The sequence below is a fragment of the Babylonia areolata genome, chromosome 25 (genome assembly GCF_041734735.1).
Source record: "Babylonia areolata isolate BAREFJ2019XMU chromosome 25, ASM4173473v1, whole genome shotgun sequence".
NCBI classification, from domain to species: Eukaryota; Metazoa; Mollusca; class Gastropoda; order Neogastropoda; family Buccinidae; genus Babylonia; species Babylonia areolata.
Window position 1 is genome coordinate 20,557,706 of NC_134900.1, and position 23,853 is coordinate 20,581,558.

At 43.9% G+C, this 23,853-nt stretch overlaps 2 protein-coding genes across 2 annotated transcripts in view; one reads left to right on the plus strand and one right to left on the minus strand.

Moving 5' to 3' along the window:
- Nucleotides 1-10,595, plus strand: part of LOC143299663 (universal stress protein in QAH/OAS sulfhydrylase 3'region-like) — an 18,331-nt gene extending 7,736 nt beyond the window's left edge. The window contains exons 3-4 of the mRNA XM_076612982.1: nucleotides 6,544-6,650; nucleotides 8,263-10,595. Of these exons, the coding sequence (XP_076469097.1) occupies nucleotides 6,544-6,650; nucleotides 8,263-8,466 (311 nt within the window). The 3' untranslated portion in view covers nucleotides 8,467-10,595. The remainder of the gene's footprint in view (nucleotides 1-6,543; nucleotides 6,651-8,262) is intronic.
- A 7,447-nt stretch (nucleotides 10,596-18,042) lies between these two features.
- LOC143299562 (uncharacterized) lies at nucleotides 18,043-23,619 on the minus strand. Its single transcript, XM_076612848.1, has 4 exons — nucleotides 23,338-23,619; nucleotides 20,454-23,144; nucleotides 18,478-18,611; nucleotides 18,043-18,220 (listed from the first exon to the last, which is right to left on the minus strand). The coding sequence occupies exons 1-4, from the start codon at nucleotides 23,617-23,619 to the stop codon at nucleotides 18,043-18,045; spliced, it is 3,285 nt and encodes a 1,094-aa protein (XP_076468963.1).
- Between the last annotated feature and the right edge of the window lie 234 nt (nucleotides 23,620-23,853).

A 23,853-nucleotide genomic window follows, 5' to 3' on the forward strand; every position in this document is an offset into this window, starting at 1 on the left:
CAAGTAGTGTGTGTGTGTTTCTTTCTGAAGACAAGTGGTGTGTGTGTTTCTTTCTGAAGACAAGTGGTGTGTGTGTTTCTTTCTGAAGACAAGTGGTGTGTGTGTGTTTCTTTCTGAAGACAAGTGGTGTGTGTGTTTCTTTCTGAAGACAAGTGGTGTGTGTGTTTTTCTGATGACAAGTGTTGTGTGTCTGTTTCTTACTGAGGACAAGTGGTGTGTGTTTTTCTGATGACAAGTGGTGTGTGTGTTTCTTTCCGAAGACAAGTGGTGTGTGTGTTTTTCTGATGACAAGTGGTGTGTGTGTTTTTACTGATGACAAGTGTTGTGTGTGTGTTTCTTTCTGAAGACAAGTGTTGTGTGTCTGTTTCTTACTGATGACAAGTGGTGCGTGTGTGTTTCTTTCTGATGACAAGTGGTGTGTGTGTTTTTACTGATGACAAGTGGTGTGTGTGTGTGTTTTTTTACTGATGACAAGTGGTGTGTGTGTGTTTCTTTCTGAAGACAAGTGGTGTGTGTGTTTTTTTACTGATGACACTCCTGGCCCAGACAAAGTTCGCTACTCGGACATCAAGGAGCTATCGGAAGAAGACAGAAACAAACTTTTCAATCTGTATCAAAACAGTTTCCAGAATGGACATGTGCCGGAGGACTGGACACACAGCTTCTTAAAACCCATACCAAAACCAGGAAAGGACCATCGTCAGGTAAGCGGCTACCGGACTCTAACCATGCAAAACATTGCTGGAAAGCTCATGGAATGCATGATAGCCACTGAGGAAACTTGCAAGGGATCTTGAACACAGGTACATTCTCCCTTCAAATCAAGGTGGTTATAGAACAGGCAAGTCCACATGGGAAAATGCAGCTGCTTTTGCATATGAGGTGTATGAAGGATTTCAAAGAAAAGAAGAGACACCAGCAGCAGCAATCGACCTTGAAGATGCTTACAATAAAGTCCAGTTTGCGCACCCCATGGAGCTGCTACTAAGGTATGGAGTAAGTTTGACACTGACAAGATGGATAGCAGCAGCGCTTCAGGAAAGAACCGTCGTCCTACGCCTCGGAGATTGGATGTCTGCACCTTCTAAACTATTCATGGAACTGCCACAAAGGTCTCCGCTCTAGACAACAATGGAATAGCTTGGGTGCTTACTCTTGCGGATGATGGCCTGGTCTTCAAAACTTCGAAAGATGCTCAGGAAAGAACTAAAGCCGTCCAGAAACAACAATATTGCTCAATGGTGCAAAGACACAGGATCTTCCATCAATCCAGTGAAAGCCCAAACGTTGCTGTGCACCCTCAACAACAGAACCGCGAGTAAATCACCACCACCTGTGTCATTCGACGGGATTCAGATCGAGAAAACCGAATGCCTACGCTACCTAGGAATACACTTCAACAGGATGCTCACCTTCAGAAAACATACGGAAAATACTGTTTTCAAATGCAAAAAGGGCCTTTCAGTCTTAAAAGCAATGGCAACCAAAGGTATTGAACAAAGCCACCTCTTCCTGCTATACCAATCACTCGTCCTCAGTGTGATCGACTACGGACTTGGGCTAACACTATCTCAAAGCAACCTCCTAAAATTAGAAAGAGTTCAAAATGAAGCTATGAGGCTGATCCTTGGAACAACAAAAGACACGGCCACGGAAACCATGCGATACCTGCTTGACCTTCTTCAGTGCAGGCCAGAAACAAGTTAGAACAGGTTAAGACCTACTTCAAAGCATTAGAAAACCCTCAAAACCCACTGCATGACGCAGTCAAAGAACCAAAAGGCAGCCGCCTAGGACGAGGAAGATCATGGATGGGGCAAGCAGAAGACACAATCCAGCTAGTATGCCAAATACAAGACCTGAAAGAAACAAAAGAATGGGAGAAAAACCCAGAAAACCTCAACCATCTATTCAACACAGCCTTTTCACCCACTCTCGGAAGACATTGTCGGAAATGGCCAGAGGGCAAAACTGATGCGGAAGTGAAGCTACTCATAGAAGAAAACAGTAAAGAAGAGGACATCATATACACAGATGGCTCAATCACCAAAGACCAATCCGGTTGGGGATTCACAGCGAAACAAAATGGAAAAACATTTAGAGAAGAGAATGCTGCCTACAAAGTCACAACATCCAGCCTAACGATGGAAGTTGAAGCTGTGACACATGCCCTCCAGTGGCTATTGTCTATCCGTATGCCTGGAAACCAACATGCCATGATTCTAACTGACTCAGTAAACCTCATACAGAAAATTAAAAATGGAATGGGAAGCCCAGAGTGGCATAAGGCAATGCACAACTTTCAGATCAAAATCTAGGAAAATCGGAAATCCTCAGAAAAGTCAAAGAATATCAAAAAGAACACAGGTACAAGGCCATCACACCATCGATCGCCTCAAAGAAATAAAGGCGGAGAGAGGGAGCGGCCATAAGTCACAACCTCCAGCCTAAAGATGGAAGTTGAAGCTGTGACACATGCCCTCCAGTGGCTATCGTTCATCCATATGCCTGGAAACCAACATGCCATGATTCTAACCGACTCAATGAACCTCATACAGAAAATTGAAAATGGAATGGGAAGCCCAGAGTGGCATAAGGCAATGCGCAACTTTCAGATTAAAAAACTCACATGGTCATACTACCCGGGACATGCAGGTGTTAAGGGAAATGAGCGAGCTGACAGACTTGCTGGTAACGCAACAACAACCAGCGGCCTACATCTAGGAAAATCGGAAATCCTCAGAAAAGTCAAAGAATATCAAAAAGAACAGGTACAAGGCCATCACACCATCGATCGCCTCAAAGAAATAAAAGCAGAGAGAGGGAGCGGCCATAAGTCTAGCATGAAAGGTACAGCACGATGCTTTGCAAATCAAACAAATATCGGCATCATTTCCAAACCAACATTGCGCAAATTTCTTCAAAACGGAACAGAGTCTCTGTGGGCTTTTCCAAATACAATAGACTGAGCAACACACTAAACGCCACGTTCTTGGCATCAGAGATCTTTTCCCCATCCCTCTTGCGGCCAATCAGTGGCAGCCTCTGTGCGTGTGTGTATGTGTGTGTGTGTATGTGTGGGTCTGTGTGTTTGAGTGCGTTTGTGCATGCGCGAGGGTGTAAGTGTACACAAGTGTCAGGAGAGTTCTGTGCACGTGCGTGTGTGTGTGTGAGAGAGAGAGAGAGAGAGGGGGGGGGGTGCGGAGGGGGAGGAGGGGTAGAGGATGAGGTATGTGTGTGTATGCATGCCTACACTGTGGGAGCAACGGAATATTGGAACGTGCAGGTGTGTATATATATAACTTTGTATATATATATATATATATATATATATGTGGGGGTGGGGGATATGGGCGTATGTGTGTGTGCTTGTACATGTAAGTGTTCATCTGTGTGTGTGTGTGTGTGTGCCGTGGAAGCTGCGATACGTAACCTAGAAATGAGTGTGTGGAGGAGGGGGGTAGAGGAGGTGCAGGGTAATGTGTGTCTGTGTGTGTGTGTGTGTGTGTGTTGGGGCTCATGTACGTTTATGTGTATTTGACTGTGCTTTCATATCTGTGAAACTGCATGTTTGGTGCATATCTGTTATGCATATGTGGGTGTATGTGTGAATGTGTGTCTCCATGTTTTACATTTATTTGCTTATTTATCATCATTGTTGTCTTTTTTATTTACTTATTTATTTATTTATTTATTTATTATTATTATTACTACTTTTTTTATATTATAATTATTATTTATTTATGTACGCTTATAGTTGACTTCGTCAAGTTTTTGCGCCTTATACATATTATTAGTAGTGGTAGTAGTTATTACTTTAAAAAAAAAATGTATTTATCTATTATTTATTCACCCTTTTTTTTTTCTCAAGGCCTGACTAAGCGCGTTGGGTTACACTGCTGGTCAGGCATCTGCTTGGCAAATGTGGTGTAGCGTATATGGATTTGTCCGAACGCAGTGACGCCTCCTTGAGCTACTGAAACTTACTGATGACAATTGGAGTGTGTGTGTGTGTGTGTGTGTGTGTGTGTGTTTACTGATGACAAGTAGTGTGTGTGTGTGTTTACTGAAGACAAGTGTTGTGTGTGTGTTTCTTACTGAAGACAAGTGTGGTGTGTCTGTTTCTTACTGATGACAAGTGTGGTGTGTGTGGTTTTTTTACTGATGACAAGTGTGGTGTGTATGTTTTTACTGATGACAAGTGGTGTGTGTGTTTTACTGATGACAAGTGTGGTATGTGTGTTTCTTACTGATAAGTGTGGTGTGTGTGTGGTTTTTTTTTTAACTGATGACAAGTGTGGTGTGTGTGTTTTCTTACTGATGATAAGTGTGGTGTGTGTGTGTTTACTGAAGACAAGTGTTGTGTGTGTGTGTTTACTGACGACAAGTGTGGTGTGTGTGTTTTTACTGATGACAAGTGTGGTGTGTGTGTTTTTACTGATGACAAGTGTGGTGTGTGTGTTTTTACTGATGACAAGTGTGGTGTGTGTGTTTTTACTGATGACAAGTGTGGTGTGTGTGTTTTTTACTGATGACAAGTGTGGTGTGTATGTTTTTTACTGATGACAAGTGTGGTGTGTGTGTTTTTTACTGATGACAAGTGTGGTGTGTATGTTTTTTACTGACGACAAGTGTGGTGTGTATGTTTTTATTGATGACAAGTGTGGTGTGTATGTTTTTTACTGATGACAAGTGTGGTGTGTATGTTTTTTTTTACTGATGACAAGTGTGGTGTGTATGTTTTTATTGATGACAAGTGTGATGTGTGTTTCTTACTGATGACAAGTGTAGTGTGTGTGTTTTTACTGATGACAAGTACTGTGTGTGTTTCTTACTGATAAGTGTGGTTTGTGTGTTTTTACTGATGCCAATTGTGGTGTGTGTGTTTTTACTGATGCCAAGTGTGGTGTGTGTGTTTTTACTGATGACAAGTGTGGTGTGTCTGTTTCTTACTGAAGACGAATGTTGTGTCCGTTTTTGGTTTTTTGTTTGTTTGTTTTGTTTGACTGATGACAAGTGGTGTGTGTGTGTTTACTGATGACAAGTGTGGTGTGTGTGTTTTTTACCGATATGTGTGGTGTGTGGGTTTTTTTGTTGTTGTTGTTGTTGTTGTTTTTACTGATGACAAGTGTGGTGTGTGTGTTTTCATACTGATGATAAGTGTGGTGTGTGTGTTTTACTGATGATAAGTGGTGTGTCTGTTTACTGAAGACAAGTGTTGTGTGTGAGTTTCTTTCTGATGACAAGTGTGGTGGGTCTGTTTCTTACTGATGACAAGTGTTGTGTGTGTGTGTTTTTACTGATGACAAGTGTTGTGTGTGTTTTTACTGATGACAAGTGGCGTGTGTGTTTCTTACTGATAAGTGTGGTTTGTGTGTTTTTACTGATGCCAAGTGTGGTGTGTGTGTTTTTACTATGACAAGTGTTGTGTGTGTGTTTTTACTGATGCCAAGTGTGGTGTGTGTGTTTTTACTATGACAAGTGTGGTGTGTCTGTCTCTTACTGAAGACGAATGTTGTGTCCGTTTTTGTTTTTTTGTTTGTTTTGTTTTGTTCGACTGATGACAAGTGGTGTGTGTGTTTACTGATGACAAGTGTGGTGTGTGCGTTTCTTAATGGTAAGTGTGGTGTGTGTTTTGGTTTTTTTTTAGTTTTTTTTTTACTGATGACAAGTGTGGTGTGTGCGTTTTTACTGATGACAAGTGGTATGTGTGTGTTTACTGATGACAAGTGTGGTGCGTGTGTTTCTTACTGATAAGTGTGTTGTGTGTGTTTCTTTTGTTTTTTTTTATACTGATGACAAGTGTGGTGTGTGTGTTTTCTTACTGATGACAAGTGTTGTGTGTGTGTTTTACTGATGGTAAGTGGTGTGTGTGTGTACTGATGACAAGTGTGGTGGGTCTGTTTCTTACTGATGACAAGTGTTGTGTGTGTGTGTTTACTGATGACAAGTGGTGTGTGTGTGTTTACTGATGACAAATGGTATGTGTGTTTTTACTGATGCCAAGTGTGATGTGTGCGTTTATACTGATGACAAGTGTGGTGTGTCTGTTTCTTACTGAAGACGAATGTTGTGTCTGTTGTTGTTTTATTTTTGTTTTGTTTTTTGTTTGTTTTGTTTTGCTTTGTTTTTGATTTTTTACTGATGACAAGTGGTGTGTCTGTTTCTTACTGATGACAAGTGTGGTGTGTCTGTTTCTTACTTATGACAAGTGTGGTGTGTCTGTTTCTTACTGATGACAAGTGTGGTGTGTCTGTTTCTTACTGAAGACGAATGTGGTGTCTGTTTTTGTTGTTGTTGTTGTTTTGTTTTTGTTTGTTTTTTTGGGGGGTGGGGGTGGTTACTGATGACGAGTGGTGTGCCTGGTTTGTTTTACTGATGACAAGTGGTGTGTGTGTTTCTTTCTCAGTAAAGGCAAGTAGTGTGTCAGTTTTTACTGAAGACAAGTGCTGTGTCTGTTTTTACAGAAGACAAGTGATGTGTCAGTTTTTACAGAAGACAAGTGGTGTGTGTGTGTTTACTGATGACAAGTGCTGTGTTCAGCGGTGTTCTCCACTGACCCCCAGATGATGGCCCACATGGCCATGGAGGGAGAACGGGAGCTGGACAAACTGCTGGAGAAAATCACGAAGCTGATGACAGACATGGGGGTGAGCCATTATAACACATTCATATTTTGGTTTTTCTGGGTGTGCGTGAGGCACTGGGATGGACTGAAAAATGCAGTGAATTCTGGGTTGGTACTGCTGGACAACTATAAGCACTTCCGTCTGTTGAATTTAGGAACGCAAAACGATCTTATTATCCACGTGTAAAAAAACTGTGAGAGTGGTTGGTTGGTTCTATTCCAAGAGAGAGGAGCAGACAGGGGGATATAGGATCGACTAATGATGCACTCACTCGCTGTCTCCTCACATCAGTAGCAGGGCAACATGGAGTGGTTTTTATAGAGTGTTTACTTTACAATACAGCACACACACTAAGCAGTTCACCCTACTTATGACAAGTGGTGTGTCAGTTTTTACTTAGCAAAAGAAACACTAAGGCAGCACACACTGCCTACTAGTTGAACTGAAATAACCAATCTTTGCTTGTCCTAATGACACTACGTGAATGACTGACAGATTCACTGCTTAATTCCAATTCGTCCAATTCAGCAGATTGATCTGATTCGCTACAATTCAACCCACTTGTTTCTATAACATTCTGTGACGACAAGTTCACCCGTTTACTTCACAAAGAGATTGGGGAGACAGAACAATACAACTCTCGGCATGTTAGCCGGCATGATCAAAGTTCGTATTAGCATAAATTCTCCCTCGCTTACGTTCCGAAGTCCCGCCATCTACGTCAGCTGCGTTCGTGAAAGGGGAGATGGGGAACGACTTGAAAGACGGGCCGCCACACGGGATGTTCCGACATGCCGACACTCGTCTGTTTCAGCACGGGGATTGTGGCAGACATCACATAACTGCACATGTTCCTACAGCTGGGGCGGGTGACGTGGCGTCGCGGACCAAAGGCACCGACTAGGGAGTGGGGTGAGGAGGGGGGTGGAAGGAGGGATGGTGGCGCGGTGTCAGCGCGACCTCAAAGACTGGACTTTGGATGGAGCGGGAAGGGAGATAAGGGAGGGGGGGGGAGGGGGGTGAATGGATGGAGAGGGAAGGGGGACAGAGTGTGGGTGGTGGCGGTGTGACACTGTTGGCACACTATAACACACGGAAGAACGGAGTAACACAAGTAAACTTGCTTTGAAAAGATCGGAAAGGTGTACAGTATGTCGAGGGGAAGGCACACAAAGAGGTGGGCAGACAGGACTACGGAATGGACCAGGAGTTTGGCCCACAGCCAGTCACACAACGCATGAGAGATGGAGACGAGAGTTGAGATGAGTTGAGAACTGTGTGGTGTGGACACTTGTCACGCTCAGCACGATTTGTCATGACGTCATGCAAGGCACAGCACAAAGGAGAAGGAAAGACAGACAAAAAAAGATGGAAAGACAGCATCCTGGAACGGGCAGGCCTGAGACTGAACGACGTCCTGAGAGACGAGAGTCATGAGACTACGTGATGGAAGAGGAGGGGGAGGAGTGGAAGGAAGAAGGTAGAGGAGGTGGAGGGGATAAGAAGAGGGGCATGAGTAGAGAAGACTGAAGGAGTAGAATGAGGAGGGGAGGTGGGGGGGGGGGGGAGAAGTAGAAGAAAGAAAGAAGAGTGTAGAGATAAATAACTAATCCTTCACTGCACTCCCTTTCAGGTGAAGGGGCGGGTGGAGCGGGTGACGGCCAACGGGGGGCCCGGGGAGGCCGTGGTCAAGGCGGCCACTGACCTGCACGCCGACATGATCGTCACGGGGTCACGCGGCCAGGGCAAGCTGCGGAGGACCCTCCTGGGCAGTGTCAGCCAGTACATCGTGCACCACGCGCATGTGCCCGTCCTCGTCTGCTGCGCCGAGAAGTAGGCTAGTAGGTCAAGGTCACAGTCAAGGAAGGACACGGAGTAGGTCAGGTCAGGTCCACTCATCGCGGGAGAATTGTAGCGGTGCTGGGGGCTGGGGCTGGGGCTGAGTCGAGGTCAAAAAACAAGGCTGCAGGACTTGTGCTTGTTTTTCCTCATGGTGTGGGGGAGGGGGAGGGCGTGATTCGCTTTGCTTGCCTCACAACACGCGTGGCGCAGAGTTGTAGGTGCTTCCTGGTATGGATTGTTTGTATTCCAACGTAGGTTGTGAGTGTGGTGCCAGGGGTGGGGTGGGGAAGAAGGGGGTGAGGAGGTGGGAATAGTGACGATGGGTTTGTGGTGCGGTGTGGTGGAGAAAAGGGTGGAGGAGGGGGGCTGTTGTGTGCTTGCAGCAATTAGTTAATTGTTCTTGTTGCATTTGTTGGTTTACTTATCTGTAATCGACACACACACACACGCATATATATATATATATATATTTGTATGTATGTATGTATATGTATGTTTATCGGTCGCCATATATCACAGATTGACATTAGCTTACAGCTCGGCTAACAGCAAAGTGAGGGCTGTGTGATCAGTGTTTTTTTCCATTGCAATGGGATGTCATTTACAGCCTAGTCTTCTGTGAAGGACTATTACTCTCAAACTAGGTGGCAAGATTGCACTGGCTCTTAGTGCTGCAACCTTGGGGCTAGTTGGCCTTTGGTAACCATCCCAACGCTGACTGTCCAAAAACCCTCTTGGCCGAGAGAGTGGGGATGTTACTTGGGCAAGACGCTTTCCACTATGATCAAATTCTAGCCCAGATAGTCGGGACAGCAATTGCCTCCTCTGCTGTTCTGATGGTCATAGTCGAACACGGCTATCATCCATACATATCTATCAATATGTTCATGAATCATCTATGTTGATTGATTTATTTTCTGGGTTCCAGATTTCCTGAGAGCAACCATATAAACGTTACACGCACGCACACCCACCCACCACATGCATGAAAGAAAATGGACTAACAACGCCATAAGAATTGACCCCTCCCCTTTCTGCACCTTTCCAATTTTCTTCTTTTTAAATTCGATTTAGTTGTATTCTTGGGAGATTTTACTGAATATGAATCCTGATTGACTGACCACTATATTGTGACTTTTTCGTGTGTTTGAGGAAAGCTGTGTATGCTTGCTTACCATGTTTGATCGATAAATGGAATGGTTAGTATATCATTTACATATATCGAACTATTTTTATTCGTTTATTTCACTATGAGGATCAAATTTAATAATTGACTGATAATCTTTATAATTACATGACCATATGCATGTTATTACAGATTGAATGACTGATTGGTTGTCCTTTATCTTGGTTGGTTAGTTTACTTTTCATGTGTGTTGTGAAACGAACGATTACTGTTGATTTGCAGACGGCCCCTCTGCTTTGGAGTAGATGTTAAAATGTATTATCCTTATTAATGCCCATCCACATTATTAAAGTTTATTATCATTCTTAATGTTTATCATCATCACTCTTTGTTAACCTTTTGCGCGTTTATCTTGATTCTTGATGTTTATTATCATTCTAAATGTTTATCTTCCTTATCATCCTTAGTGTTTACAATTTTGCGATAGTCCAGCGGACCACACGGCTGAAAATCACCTCACAACGTCGGATTCAACTTACCAGCTATTGACGGTATTAGTTGAAACATGTTAGGTTTTTATAAACATTGATATGTTTGTATGCATTTACTTTTGTAAGTGGGCCATTAGTCATGAGGAATGTTCAGATCATAGAAAGTTTTTGTTTTGTTTTTTCGTTATGTTAAAAAAAAAACCGCTATTTCAAACAGTTGCAAATGCATAGTTCATTATTCTTGGTAAATGCTGTAACCTTAAATTGCTTTGTGTTTCTGGCCGCTACTTTAATCATTTTCAGATGTTTTGTTCGTATTTTCAGTCTTCCCCTCTCAGGTCTCTGCAGTGATAAATTGTTTCGGTTATCCCCTTCTTTTTCACAGTGACTGTCTATGTCTTACAATTGTAGTCCACTGTGGTCAACACACGCTGTATCGGGCTGGTCAATAATAAGTGTGAAAGCATGTCAGAAACAATAAACTCAACTATATGTTGATTATTCATGTTCTGTTGACTGTGCGTACTCTTTCCAGGTTTTATCACATGTTTCCTCTTTGTCTATCCTCATTCTAATCGCCAGATTGTCCTTTCCAATTTCTATACCATGTCTGCTGTTTCATTTGCATTCATCCACTGACAGCAACTGTTTGCTTCAAACTGTTCTCTCTTTCGTTCCATTCTTCCTTTTATGCACAGCACAACCGCGGGTGACACAATTTCAAAGGCGTTGTATGGGGCGGTCTCGCCAGGCGATCATGCACCAAGGCACTGTGAAGTAAAAGGGGTTGGTTCGTACCGTTAAACCACAGGTCCGCTGTGACATGGGCCCTCTGTGCCACAGACCATGTGCCACACATGTCCTGGGTGGACCTCTGGCACAGCGGACCTCTGGCTTGATGGTACAAACGTACATCAGAACAAACATTTGCAAATGAAAAATGATTTAATGACAACCGTCTGCCAGGTGACTCTTTACCCGCCATTGCAACAGTATGCTTAAACGGTCCTGTGATACACAGAACATGTGGCATAAAGGCCATCTGGCATAACGGACCTGTGGCATAAAGGACTTACGACGTAACAAACATATTGCATAAAGGAGTTATAGCATAAATAACCTATGGCAAACACCTGTAGCATAACGAACCTATGACATGACGGAACTTTGGCTTAACGGGCACCTCCCAGTCAAGGAGATGCATGCTTACTGCTGTGAGCTTTTGGCTTGCCGTGTTGTCTCCAACGGACTTTTGGAATCGGAGCTGATCCATCTCACTGCTTTTGAGTTTTGTTACCCATATATACGCTGAGCATGGTAGGTCTTGTAAACCCCAAGTAAGACAAAAAGACACTGGACAGTTTTCTCAGACAAAACCCATCGGGACAAACCACCCCACCACCCCACCCCACCACCAAGATAGTGTAGACAGGCCTAACTGCGAACGATCCAGCACTGGTGATGCACAATTCATTCAACATATCCAGTCAAATTAGATATTTTATACTGCAGTGTCAAAGTTCAAGTCCTACTACTTGCTTCCACTGATTTCAGGATCGGATTTTGAGAGCACATTTGTGAACTTGGTCAGCAGTTGTGCGTGAAGAGAAGAAAGAGCGCTGAAATAGCTGGAAATAACGAATGTTTGACTGGTTCTCGGAAATGGATACTGAGCGATGTATCAGAACGCGTTCGAAGCAGACGGTAAATTGTGAAATGTGTGTGGTGAGAACACTTCAAAGTGGGGCGGTACATGAACTGTTCGCAATCACACTCTGTTCGCAATTAGTCAAACCTACCATACTACTTGCCTGATACCAAAGCTCAAACTCTCGTGTTAAAAAGAAAAAGAGACTGGCACATGCACGCTGTGCAACTGATGGATGTACAGTTGGTTTTCGTTCAAGAAAAGAAGGTTCAGGTTGAAATCTCTTTTTACAGACCACACCATCAATCACAGCTCTCCACCCTGTCACGTGGCGTTTCGTTCGTGAAGGCAATTTGGTCCGGTGTTGTCAAGAAATGTGTGTGAGCCCGTGTGACGAGGGAGTGTTCACGGTGTCCTGTGTTTGCTCTGTGTGTGTGTGTGTGTGTGTGTGTGTGCGCGCGCGCGCGCGCGCGCAGCAAGACAACAGGCCTTGTTCATGTTCATCAAAGTCAAACATCACATTCGTCACCTGTCCGTAATAATGAAACAGTTACTTACCATAGTGCTGCCCGTGTACCAGAAGCAAGGCAGCACACAGTCACAGACAACACTAACACCAGTGCGGTCCATGGTCACAGCACACATCCACACAGCGGTCTGTCAACAGTCCTGGTTTTACATCACCATGACGACACACACTCACACACCTGAAATTATCTTCACAACAGACACCAACACACCTGACGCTGTTTAAGCAGACGGCACTGACACACCTGATTGTGTCTACCCAAATGACACTGACAAACCAAACTATGTCTGCCCCAACGACAAGGACACATGTAACGCTGTCTGCCATAATGACACTGACACGTAACAATGCCCAAATGACACTTAGACACAAGCACTGTCTACCCAAATTATACTGACACTGCCAACGATATCTACCCAAATGGCATCAGAACACCTGATAATGTTCACCCTTATGACATCGACAGACCAAACACTGTCTAAATGACAATGACACATTAACCCTGTCTACCCAAATTACACAAGGCCTAACACTATTTTGTCATTTTACACAGACAAACTATCAATCCACCCAGATGACACAGACACACTTTCAATCCACTCAGATCACACAGACACACACACTGTGCACACCTTCACTGTCAGCCGACAACTGAAATGACAAGAAACTCAGGGCGTTGTTGAATCGACACAGCAAGGAAGTAAGCTTCAGTGCCCTAAACAGAGCATTCTTGTGTCACTTCATGGTTGCTTGGCTTTATAGACATGATCATATATGTGCATGAATCATGTATGCGCACGAAAAAGGAAACACGTTTGGACAAAAACAATGCAGTTTGCACAAAATGAATGTGCAGCGTGTGTGCGTGAAGGAGAGTATGAGTGAGTGTTTCTCTCTGGGTAATTATGTATTGGTGTGTATATTATCTTCAGTTTAACGTCTATTCACTTTAAGTGTTTTTAGACGGAAAGGAGAAAAGTAGTAGATAAAGGAAAGGGAATGCATGTGAATATTAGTGTAAAAAAGTGTTCATGTTATGTATCAGAGGAAAGGTATATTATTATAAGAAAAAGTCTAGAGATTGTGGTGTGTAGTGAATGAGGTGTCATGGGAAGGAGAATGTGTATATGCATATCAACAAGTATTAACCTGCAACAATGTAAATATAAATAACAACATTAACTATAATACATCAAAGGAAGATACCAACTGGACTGGAGTTTAAAATTTCTGAAAACATTCTAACCAATGAATAATCATTCAAAATCTTTTCAGTGGCTATTGAAATATTGGAAGAAAAGTCATCAACTACATCTTTTGGAATTAATGGTCTTATGCTCGGACAATGAATGAGTAGATGGCTTACAGTTATTTGCTTACCGCATATACATTTTATATTTTAAGAAAAATTTGTACGAAAGGCATTTAAACGAATTCTATACATTAGTCTTGAATGTGCTGAAAATGTTTGGGATTAGCTGCATTCTGTGTGTTTACACAACATTGGTAATATTGATCATTTGAATCTATAAGTAATTTCTGAAATCGATTTCTAGATACATTTTCTATACAACTAATGCATTCATGTAGATCTAACTGGATGTCAAGTTGTATTGCGCCTTCGAAATTACGTGCTGCTCTTCTAGCTGCTTGGTCTACCCACTCATTTGAAGATATTCCACAGTGCGAAGGTACCCAACAGAAAGTTATTTTAATGCCCTTTTTTGTCAGTTGGTGAATAATATGTTTTATTTCATCTCAATTCGCGTCTTTGAATTTGGAGATTCTATAGCTTGTAATACTGACAGTTTTCGGAATGTCTGAAATATAATTTAAGGCCATAAGTATGGCTATAAGTTCAGCTGTGCAAATGGAATATTGTCTACCAATATAGTATAATTTTTCTATTCTAAATGAAGGAATTACAAAAGCCGCTCCTGAATTACCATCTTCTAGAACAGATCCGTCTGTGTATATTTTTAGATAATTTGAATATTGATTTTCTATTTGGGAGAGCATTTCAGGTTTTAACAAAAATGGTGACTGGTTCTTGGATAAATCTGTATAATCCATGTCAAAGGTAGCTTTACACTGCTCCCATTCAGGGATTGGTGAAAAAGTAGGTATTTTTGCAATTTGCTTGTCTTTTGATTCTGTAGCACTAATGATATCTGATGCAAATATATTAATGGATGTCACAGACTAAAGATTTGATAACGAATTTCGCGGCTGAAGCTTTCCTTTGTTCATCAAGAGATAAAACACCTGATTCTCTGTAAGTCCCTAAATTTGATGTAAGAATGGGCACACCTAGAGCGAGTTTATAAGCCTTACAATCAATGCTTTGCAGCTTCTTTAACAAATGCAGTGGAGCACTGAAGAATACCTCTTGAGCGTATGTCAAGCGTGAACGTACAATGGAGGTAGCGAGAGATATCAACGCTTTGGTATCTTGCCCCCAGTGCTGTTTACAAATTATTTTAAGGAAATTTAGGCCTTTTCTTGCTTTGTTTAGTATACAGTCAATATGATAATTCCACGAAAGCTTTGAAGAAAGATAGACTCCCAAAAATTTAACAGACTGTGTATATCTGATGATAGTACCATTTTTTGTAAACACGGGGAGCTTTTCTGGGTCTGATCCTGTATTAAATAGCATCATATTTGTTTTTTTCTAAGGACAATGATAAGCCATTTTCTGTCATAAAGTTGCTGATTTTATCAAGTTCCCTCTGGTATATTTTCTTTATGCAATTCAGTGTCCTAGTAGGCGTTTTATTTTTCATTGTCACCTTCATCCATAAACAAATGTCATAAAAAATTGAACCTAGACTGTATCTTTAGCTAGCTTGTTAGGTAGATCTGCTAATAATATATTGAATAAAATCGGCGAAATTACTGATCCTTGTGGTAACCCCATGTGTAATTGTCTGGGGTTTGAGTAGGTATATCCTATTCTTACTTGTATAAATCTATATGATAAAAAAAAAAACTTCTAATATAATCATACATGTTGCCTGTGATACCGATATTTTTCAGTTTATATAAAAGTCGAGCGTGCCACACTTGGTCGTATGCTTTTTTCACATAAAAAAAGTCGCTAGTACGGTTTTTTCACCTTGCAAACTGTTGCTTTACCTGTGTAGTCAGTTTGACAAGATGTTCTGTGGAGGATCTACCATTTCTAAAGCCAGCTTGGTTTATAGGAATTACACTATACTTCTCACAATAATGAACAAGTCTTTTTAGAACAATTGTTTTCCATTAGTTTGCATACATGCGATGTTAAGGCAATTGGTCGATAACTGTTTTTATCTGTTCTGTGTTTGCCCTGTTTGTGTATTGGGACAACGATTGATTGCTTCCATACAAGAGGAATATCACCATCAGACCAACATTTCTTTAAAATTAAGTGTAAGAAATCAGTCAAATTTCCAGGCAAATGTCTCAACATTTCGTTTGAAATTCCGTCTAAACCAACTGATGTTTTTTTTTTTTGCTGTCGAGATTTGAGAGACATTCCTTTATTTCATCTGATGTTATTTCACTTTTTATATATAGGTGATTTACGCTCTCTGAATCTTGGTCTGATTCATTTTTCTCTTGGCTTTCTTTATACTTTCTATTTTCTTCTGACAAACCAGTGTTTCTACTATGATTACCAAACACAGGGTTCCCAGGTGGTGGGCATGAAGCCAAAAAAGGACCTTTAAAGGACTTTATAAGGACCTCAAATCAGTTTAAAAGGACCTTTGCCGACATGACTTTACAGTACACCCCAATCTATTTGACATGCAGAACAGCAGACACTTACCTCTCATAAACGGAAGAACAGCTAATCCCATTTGACTGTCGTATTTAGTCTTTGCAATTCACGTCACTGTAGGCTAGGCTAGGCCTAAGCAAAGCAGCAGCAGCAGGCGTGACTCACAGCCACTGTACCACGCTTCGCGTCTGCCACCCAGCAGAAAGCGCACTACTGTTTGGGCCTAGGCCTATAGGCTGTATCCTCCTGCAGTAAGTACTGAGTTTCAGACGATCGCGTCGGCGTCTTTCAACGCGCTTTGCAACTTGCGGTTTTGGTGTCGAAGGTGTTTCAGTTTCGTTCTCAAGTCTCTTTCTCTTCATAAAACAGGACTTAACAGTACCTTTCAAAAATTAAAAGGACCTCCTGATGAGTTAAAAGGACCAACTTGCTGAATCAAAGCACTTAAAAGGCCTTTTGACCAAAATCCAATTCCTAAGGACTTAAAAGGACTTGAAAGGACCCTACGAACCTTGCAAACATGTCAGCAAAAACCTCTGCCTTCAATATTTGAAGGTAGATCTGTATGGTCCAGTTTAATAGAGCATCGTGGTAAATATATTCCATTTTTCATTGTTTTTAGCTTTTCCCATACCTTTTGCATATCTTTGTGATTGAAAACTTCATTTATGCAGAAAGACGACCAGTACTGCCTTTTTGATTTAACACTATTTGCTTTATTTTTAGCTTTTTTCATCTCTTAATGATTTTGGGGGGATTGTACTTTTAAGTATATTTTGAATTTTGACTTCTTTTCTTTCTTTGCTGCTTCACAAGCCTCATTCCACCAGATATTACCAGAGTGCTTATGATCTTTAACCGATTTGGAATAGATTCATCAGCAGTGGTGATGACCGCATTTGTAAATATCGAATATAAACTGTATAGTTTATGTTGTTAATTTGAAACGATGAAAGTAAACTTCTGAATTTATCCCAGTTCGGAAGTCTGTAATTATATTTTGGAATCTTATCCTCGGTTAGATCTGTCGACTGAGATATTTTTGATTCAAGTCTTGTGATAATAGGCAAATAATCACTATTAAGAGTGTCATTTAGTGTATGCCAGTCACGTATTGGTGCCAGATCTGGTGAGATTAAAGTCAGATCTATGGCAGTTGCTCTATGACTTGGATTGTCTGGGACACGTGTTATTCTGCCATCGTTAAGTAGGTATAGAGAAGCATCTACAATGTTTTCAATAAAACGATTGCTAGTGATCGACTGGCAGCCTTTCTCTCAAAATGGCGAGTGTGCATTAAAGTCCCCCGTGATGAGAACTTGTTTGTCCTGGTCTGTCCGTAAGGTTCGAATCCACTCTGTATTAAAAGTCATTTGGACCTTGAGGTAGGTATGCAGATATGTCAGTTAAGAGTTAAGAATTAAACTGGACGTTTACAGCACAAGAATCAATATTTGGTATATCTGGTGGAACGGGGCTGGGGCATGGAGTGTACTTGACCCCTTCTCGAATGTATATAGCTGTGCTGATTTTCTCACTGGTATCCACCTTTTGATGTAATGGTGGAAAGCAATAGTGACTAATTTAGGAAGTTTATCTCTCTTAACATTTAGAGATTGAAGTGCTAGCAAATGATAGTTATGATTCGCCAGATGTTGCACTAAGTGATCACAGTTTGTACCAATAGATCGACAGTTCCATTGAAACACATTTAGGTTGTTGTCGACCGTCATTGCTCGAGAAAGTTCAGTGATTGTCTCTAGTTGATCACATTTCCAGAAAGTTAACTAATTTAACGGAACACAAAAAATATATTAAACTAAATAATAATACTAATAATATATAATTAAAAAGAATTGGTAGGTTATGAATCAATAAATTAAACGAGTATGTATGAATGATTATAGTGTTGAAACCAGAGATTACATAGTAGAACAGTACACAGCAGAGCATCCTGGTGTTCACGTGGGAATAAATCAAATCTGAACACAAGTAAAAGTTTTGCCAGTGATCAATATGAAGACCTGTCTATCAGGTTGCTGAATGGGTTGTACCATGTGGGCTGGGGGAAGGCGGGGTAGGCATGGTGTTGATAGCGATGCGCTGGTCGGGCAGGTCTCCTGGGAGTCTCCCACAGCAGGTCCCTGACAGCACGCCCCACGTTCCCTGCCAGTAGACTGGTCCCCTTCCTGGTGAGGTGCAAATTGTCCCGCAGGTGAAGTTTTGTGTTGGTGTTGTCTACAAAAGAAATGTTTTTCTCGTCATAAAGCTCGGAAGTTAGCTGACGTTTCATTTCTGTGCGTTCATCTTTCACGAACGTAATTTTACTTACGACGATTTTCGTTGCTGGGTGTTTTTTCGCCGTGTCTTTTAAGACGTGTACTAGAGATTTGCATGATTTTTCAGGGTCAGCTGTTTTCAGGTCGTTAATGCCACAATGAATGACCACTGCTTCGGGTTGTTTTTCACCAGAGCCAAGTTCTTGTAGGCATTGTTGCACACTTCAACAGCACCAACATACGCAGAAGCAGTGAGGTCGGGTCCCTCTGCTACACCAGGGCAGCTGTCCACACCGAGAGCCTGCACTCCACCAAAAGGTAGGCAGAATGCAAACACAATGGACTCAAATCGAGAGGAAAAAGTTGCCAAGCCCAAGAATGACGTCAATTTATCAACCACGCAAGACGCGAGAAATGACGTAAAACCCAAACAAAAGAAACTTCTAAACTCAAAAAAGAACTTCCGACCACCCTGATTCTTGCTGGTTCCATGCATCAAAGAACTGAACCCCCACAGTGGTGTGTGTGTGTGTGTGTATGTGTGTGTGTGAGCGCACGTGGGTGTATGTATGTTAGTGTGTTGCATGAGTTACCGTTTTGTGTTTGTGCATGTTGATTTACACAGATAGTGGGGTGGAGTTGATCCGTCATACAGGAAGTCCAGGTGGGAAACCTTTGTAATCGTCAAACACACACACACACACACACACACACACACACACACACAAAATAGCACATGTTTACTGAAAAAAAAGGGAAAAAAAAAGATCTTGATGGACCACTTTGCCCAGCACTGACTGGAGTTGAAGCACGCTCTGTTTGAAAAGGAGAGTGGGGGTAGTGTGGGGTTGGAGGGGAGAGTGGGTGAAGGGTGGGGAGGGACGATAGGGAGGCTGGAAGGGCGTGCAGGGTTCGGCTCATACTTCTATCGGTCTGTTCCTCTGTCTGTGTGTCTGTCAGCGAAGTGAAGCACGTCCACATGTCTTCACGCACGGAGCTCACAGTTGGCACACTGACAGCTGTTGATGTCACCATGACCTGGGGCAAAACTGTTTCAGTTTCAGTGTTTTAGTTTCAGTTTCTCAAGGAGGCGTCACTGCATTCGGATAAATTCATATACACTACACCGTATCTGCTAGGCAGATGCCTGACCAACCGCATAACCCAACGCACTTAGTCAGGCCTCGAGTGCACACATATTATGTATTTGTGTGGCTATCAGAGTGGATTTCTTCTGCAGAATTTTGTGCTTGCTGCACACGGGACCTCGGTTTATCGTCTCATCCGAATTACTAGCCGCTCAGTTTAATTTTCCAGTCAAACTTGGGAGAAAGGGCAAGAGCGGGATTCGAACTCAGACCCTCAAGGACTCTCGAGACTGGGGCGGACCTGTTGCTGAGCCAAGCAGTGGGAGCAACAGAAAGACTGTGAAGTGCTGCAGGCAGGACCTGTCACTTCACATCATAAAAACATTAAAAACTTATTTAGGAGAGCTGAGATCCCTTGTCAAATAATACAAGGCAGAGAAGGCAAGACTTCTCAGTAAGCTCGAAGACTCAGGAGACAGTACTGTGAGATCCAACCAACCCAAACTGAAGACTGGCAGAAAATAGAAAGTCAGGGAGGCAGTCGGTGCAGCGAGAGAAAGTCTCAAGACGAAGGAAATAATAGGACACACCCAAACCAACAGACAAGGCCTGGGATCGACAAAGATGGAATGGTGGTCCAAGGCAAGGGGGGAAGCAAAACGAGACATGGTCATACAGAAGAGCAAGAAGGAAGAGGATGATAAATGAGTACAGAAGGCAGTTCAGCAAGGCCAGCAGGAGCAGTGGACAACATGGGAAAATGCACTCCAAAGGAGCCTCAGCTGGAGTGGAGCGACATGTGGAACATGGTCTCTCTGACGATCAGCTTCATCCTCAAAGCTGTGTACGACCTCTCTCCCTCGAATACAAACTTGGTGAAATGGGGGAAAGCAGGGGATCCTGCGTGCCCACTCTGCCATGGCAAACTGTCACGTGACCGGTCGAGGTTGAGGACCCATCTACAACCCGACAGGCCCCGCGCAATCTAATAAAAGAAAATTTAAGAAAAAATGGGTCTCCGGATCCTCGCACGCTCAATTAAATGCAGCCAACACCAAGAATTTGTACACTGGGGCTACAGCTGCGGAACACTCCTCTCTCCGGTTGTACCGCTTCAGTAGATTGGCATGATAGAGTCGTGGGGTTCCTTTGACCGCAATACGGTAATCCCAGTCGCCCACCCGCTCTATCACCCTGTAGGGGCCCTGCCAAGCAATTTGGAGCTTGTTCTTTTTCTCTGGTAAGAGCAGCAAGACTTCGTCTCCTACCTCGAACCATCGCTCACGGGCTTTTTTATCATACTGTCGCTTGTACTTGGTGGCTGCTTGCTGCAGGTTCTCTCGTGCCAGCCTGCAGGTCTCTTCCAGCTGATTGCGCAGATCCACCACGTACTCTACCTCCGTGAGGGTTTCTGGAGGCGATGACGCTTCCTTGGTCCACAGCTGGCGCAAAAGAGCCATGGGCCCCCTGACTGTGCGGCCATACAGAAGCTCAAAGGGAGAAAACCGCAGGGACTCCTGTGGCACTTCCCTGAACGCAAACAGGACGGCTGGAATGAACAGATCCCAATCCTTGGGCTTCTCAATACAGAGGCGTTGGATCATTTTCTTCAGGGTGGCGTTGAAACGCTCGACAAGACCGTTTGCCTGTGCATGGTACGGAGTCGTAGTTCTGCCATGGATCCCCAACAACCGGTTTACCTGAGCCATCACGTCACTTGTGAACTGGGTACCTCTGTCTGTGAGTACCTCCGAGGGTACTCCCACTCGGGTCCACATTTGCCACAGTGCGTCTGCAACTGTGACAGAATCGATTCCCTTCAACGCAACGGCTTCTGGGTAACGTGTGGCGTAATCAACGACCACCAGAATGTAACAATTGCTCCGCGCAGAGGCTGGAGTGATTGGACCTACGATGTCCACTCCCACTTTCTGGAAGGGTTCTGACACAAGAGGGACAGTACCTAACGGCACACGCTGGTTCTTACCACGCGGAGAAGTACGCTGACAGACGTCACATGACCGACAGTACTGGCGGACATCCTTGCACATGCCAGGCCAGTAGAAGTGTTGCCACACTCGCTCTTGTGTCCGCCGAACTCCCAAATGCCCCGCCATGGGTATGTCATGCCCTAGGGAGAGAACAGTGCGCCTGAGGCCCAGAGGTACCACCAGTTGCTTGAGGTGCTCCCCGTTCTTGTGGAACACACGGAACAAGAGACCGTCATGCATTGTGTAAGATGCCTTACCCTCCCGTTCTGTGTTGATATTGGGAGTTGTCGCTTGTCTCAGTTGCTGCAGGGTGTGGTCTCTGGCCTGAAGACGACGGACGGTCTCCCTATCCGTGTGGAGAGCTACTGCGTCTGTCACCGGTCCCTGAGTAGGCTGTAAGACGGGCGCCTGATCCCTTGCCATCGCTCGTGTGGTTACTGCTGCCAGCACCTCCCTGGGTAGCTGCGCCGACACCCCCTGTCGTGTGCCGTCTGCGAAAAGCACGTTGTTACCAATGAGCAGTGTATATGCAGGATTCCGGAGTGCCACAGCCCACACAGCTCCTTTAAAGTACGGTGTAGCAACCTGTACCTTAACATAAGGACGGACAGCGTTGAAGGACCTTTCAACTCCAGTCACCTGACATGTTCCTCCTTTCTCGGCGTCAGGAGGTACCACACTCTCGTCAACGAAAGTGCATGTAGCGCCCGAGTCTCGAATAGAATCGACTATCCGATCCTCTACGAGGCTGAGAAACACAGAACAGGTAGGCCCCATTCCTCCTTGGTCACCTTGTTGTTCAGCGCTGAACACCGGTACAGTTGCTAAAGCGCAACTCTCGTGTGTGTGGCCGACTGCCGCTTGTTGCCTCCGGTCTCTCTTTAACTTTGGACAGTCGCGCTTGTAATGTCCCCCATCGCCACAATAAAAACACTGATTGCCCCCCTTACCCGGTGCAGTGGCCGACTTAGGGGCAGACGCCATGCTGCCACGAGACGGAACAACTAAATGCGGTGATTGTTCAGCCAACAGATGCTGAGAATAGCTTAGGTTCCCACGCTTTGGCATGGGCGAAGACTTGAGTCCCCCACCTAGAGAACCTGCACTGGTCTTGAAGACCCTGATTCCCCTTCTAGCTTCCGCAAAGCGTTCGGCCCTCTCTATGACTTCCTGGAACGTTCTAAGGCCTTCATCCCTGATACACACAGCCAGGTCGTCTGTCACAGTGCTGAGAAGCTGCTCAATGAGAATCAAGTCCCTCAGTGCCATTCCGGACATGGTTTCCCAGTGCTCGAGCGTGCGCTTAAGACGAATCCCAAACTGGATGAAGGACTCACTTCCGGCTTTGCGTATCTCCCTAAACTTTTTACGGTAAGCTTCAGGGGATATCCTGAACTGACGGCGAAGCGCCGCTTTCAGATCAGTATAAGAACTCTCCGGAGGTAAGTTGTTAAATGCCTCCCGGGCCTTTCCTGTCAAGGAACTAATCAAGTAAAGTGATCGAGTCTCTTCTGCCATGTTATAGGAGTCAGCGACTGCTTCGAAATGATCCAAAAAATCGTCGACATCGTCGCCTGGGCGTAACTCAGGAAGAGTCAGCCTTGGAGGGGCGAAAGTGGGCAGTCTCGCTGCCGGGGACTCCTCTCGGCTAGGCCGCTGAGCAAGGCTTTGAGCCAAAAGCTCAAATCTCTCTCGCTCTAACTGCCGGAGCTCCATCTCCTCCTGTCGACGCATCTCCTCCTTCCTCTCCTCCTCCTGTCGACGTATCTCTTCTTTCCTCTCCTCATCCTGTCGACGCATCTCTTCCTTTCTCTCCAAATACAGAATGAGGGATGTAACATCGCCCCCCCACCATGGAGGTATTAGCATGCGTGTTAGATTCTGAGGTCATAACCCCAGGAGTGCCAGTGACGTACCCAGTGCCTGAGGTAGTTATCTGAGAACGTACCTGTGAAGGACTGGGGAACCTTGGGCCTGTAAAAGCTCCCCCAGGAGTGGTGACATTTGTCCAAACCACTGTGGAAGTGACTGGAGGGGTGTTATACTGTGCCTCCATCATCTCCTTGATCCACTTAGGGGACTGCCAAGAAATTCCCGAGCCAGGGCCCAGAGTTTTCAGAAAGGGAGAACCCTCCCCGACACCGACCACTTCTTTCTTGCCTGAGACCGCAGCTGACCTTGTAACCGGTCCTTGGGATGGATCTTTTCCCATGACATACTTGGAAGCCATCGTAACGGACCCTGACACTATGCACAAACAAAACCAGGGGATTATGAAGAAGTTAAACACGGAAATGCTGAGTTACCACTACGAATAGCTATCACCCCTTGTGTTCTTCAAAAACTGTTTATGAGGAGCAGTCAGTGTAGATACAGGGTACCCCCCGTGGAATAGACACCCTAAACCCCAGTGAGTGGAAAAAAAACAAAAACAAAAACAAAAAAAACTGTTAACTTCCCACTC

Bases quoted from the DNA above. Each gene is read 5' to 3' on its own strand.
- LOC143299562 (XM_076612848.1), bottom strand. From the start codon at position 23,619: ATGGCTTCCAAGTATGTCATGGGAAAAGATCCATCCCAAGGACCGGTT. The intron at 23,145-23,337 runs GTACGTTCTCAG...ATACGTCGACAG, and splicing joins GGTTCCCCAGTCCTTCACAG to GAGGAGGAGAGGAAGGAGGA. The intron at 18,221-18,477 runs GTCATTCATTGT...GCACCTCACCAG, and splicing joins AAAAACAACCCGAAGCAGTG to GAAGGGGACCAGTCTACTGG.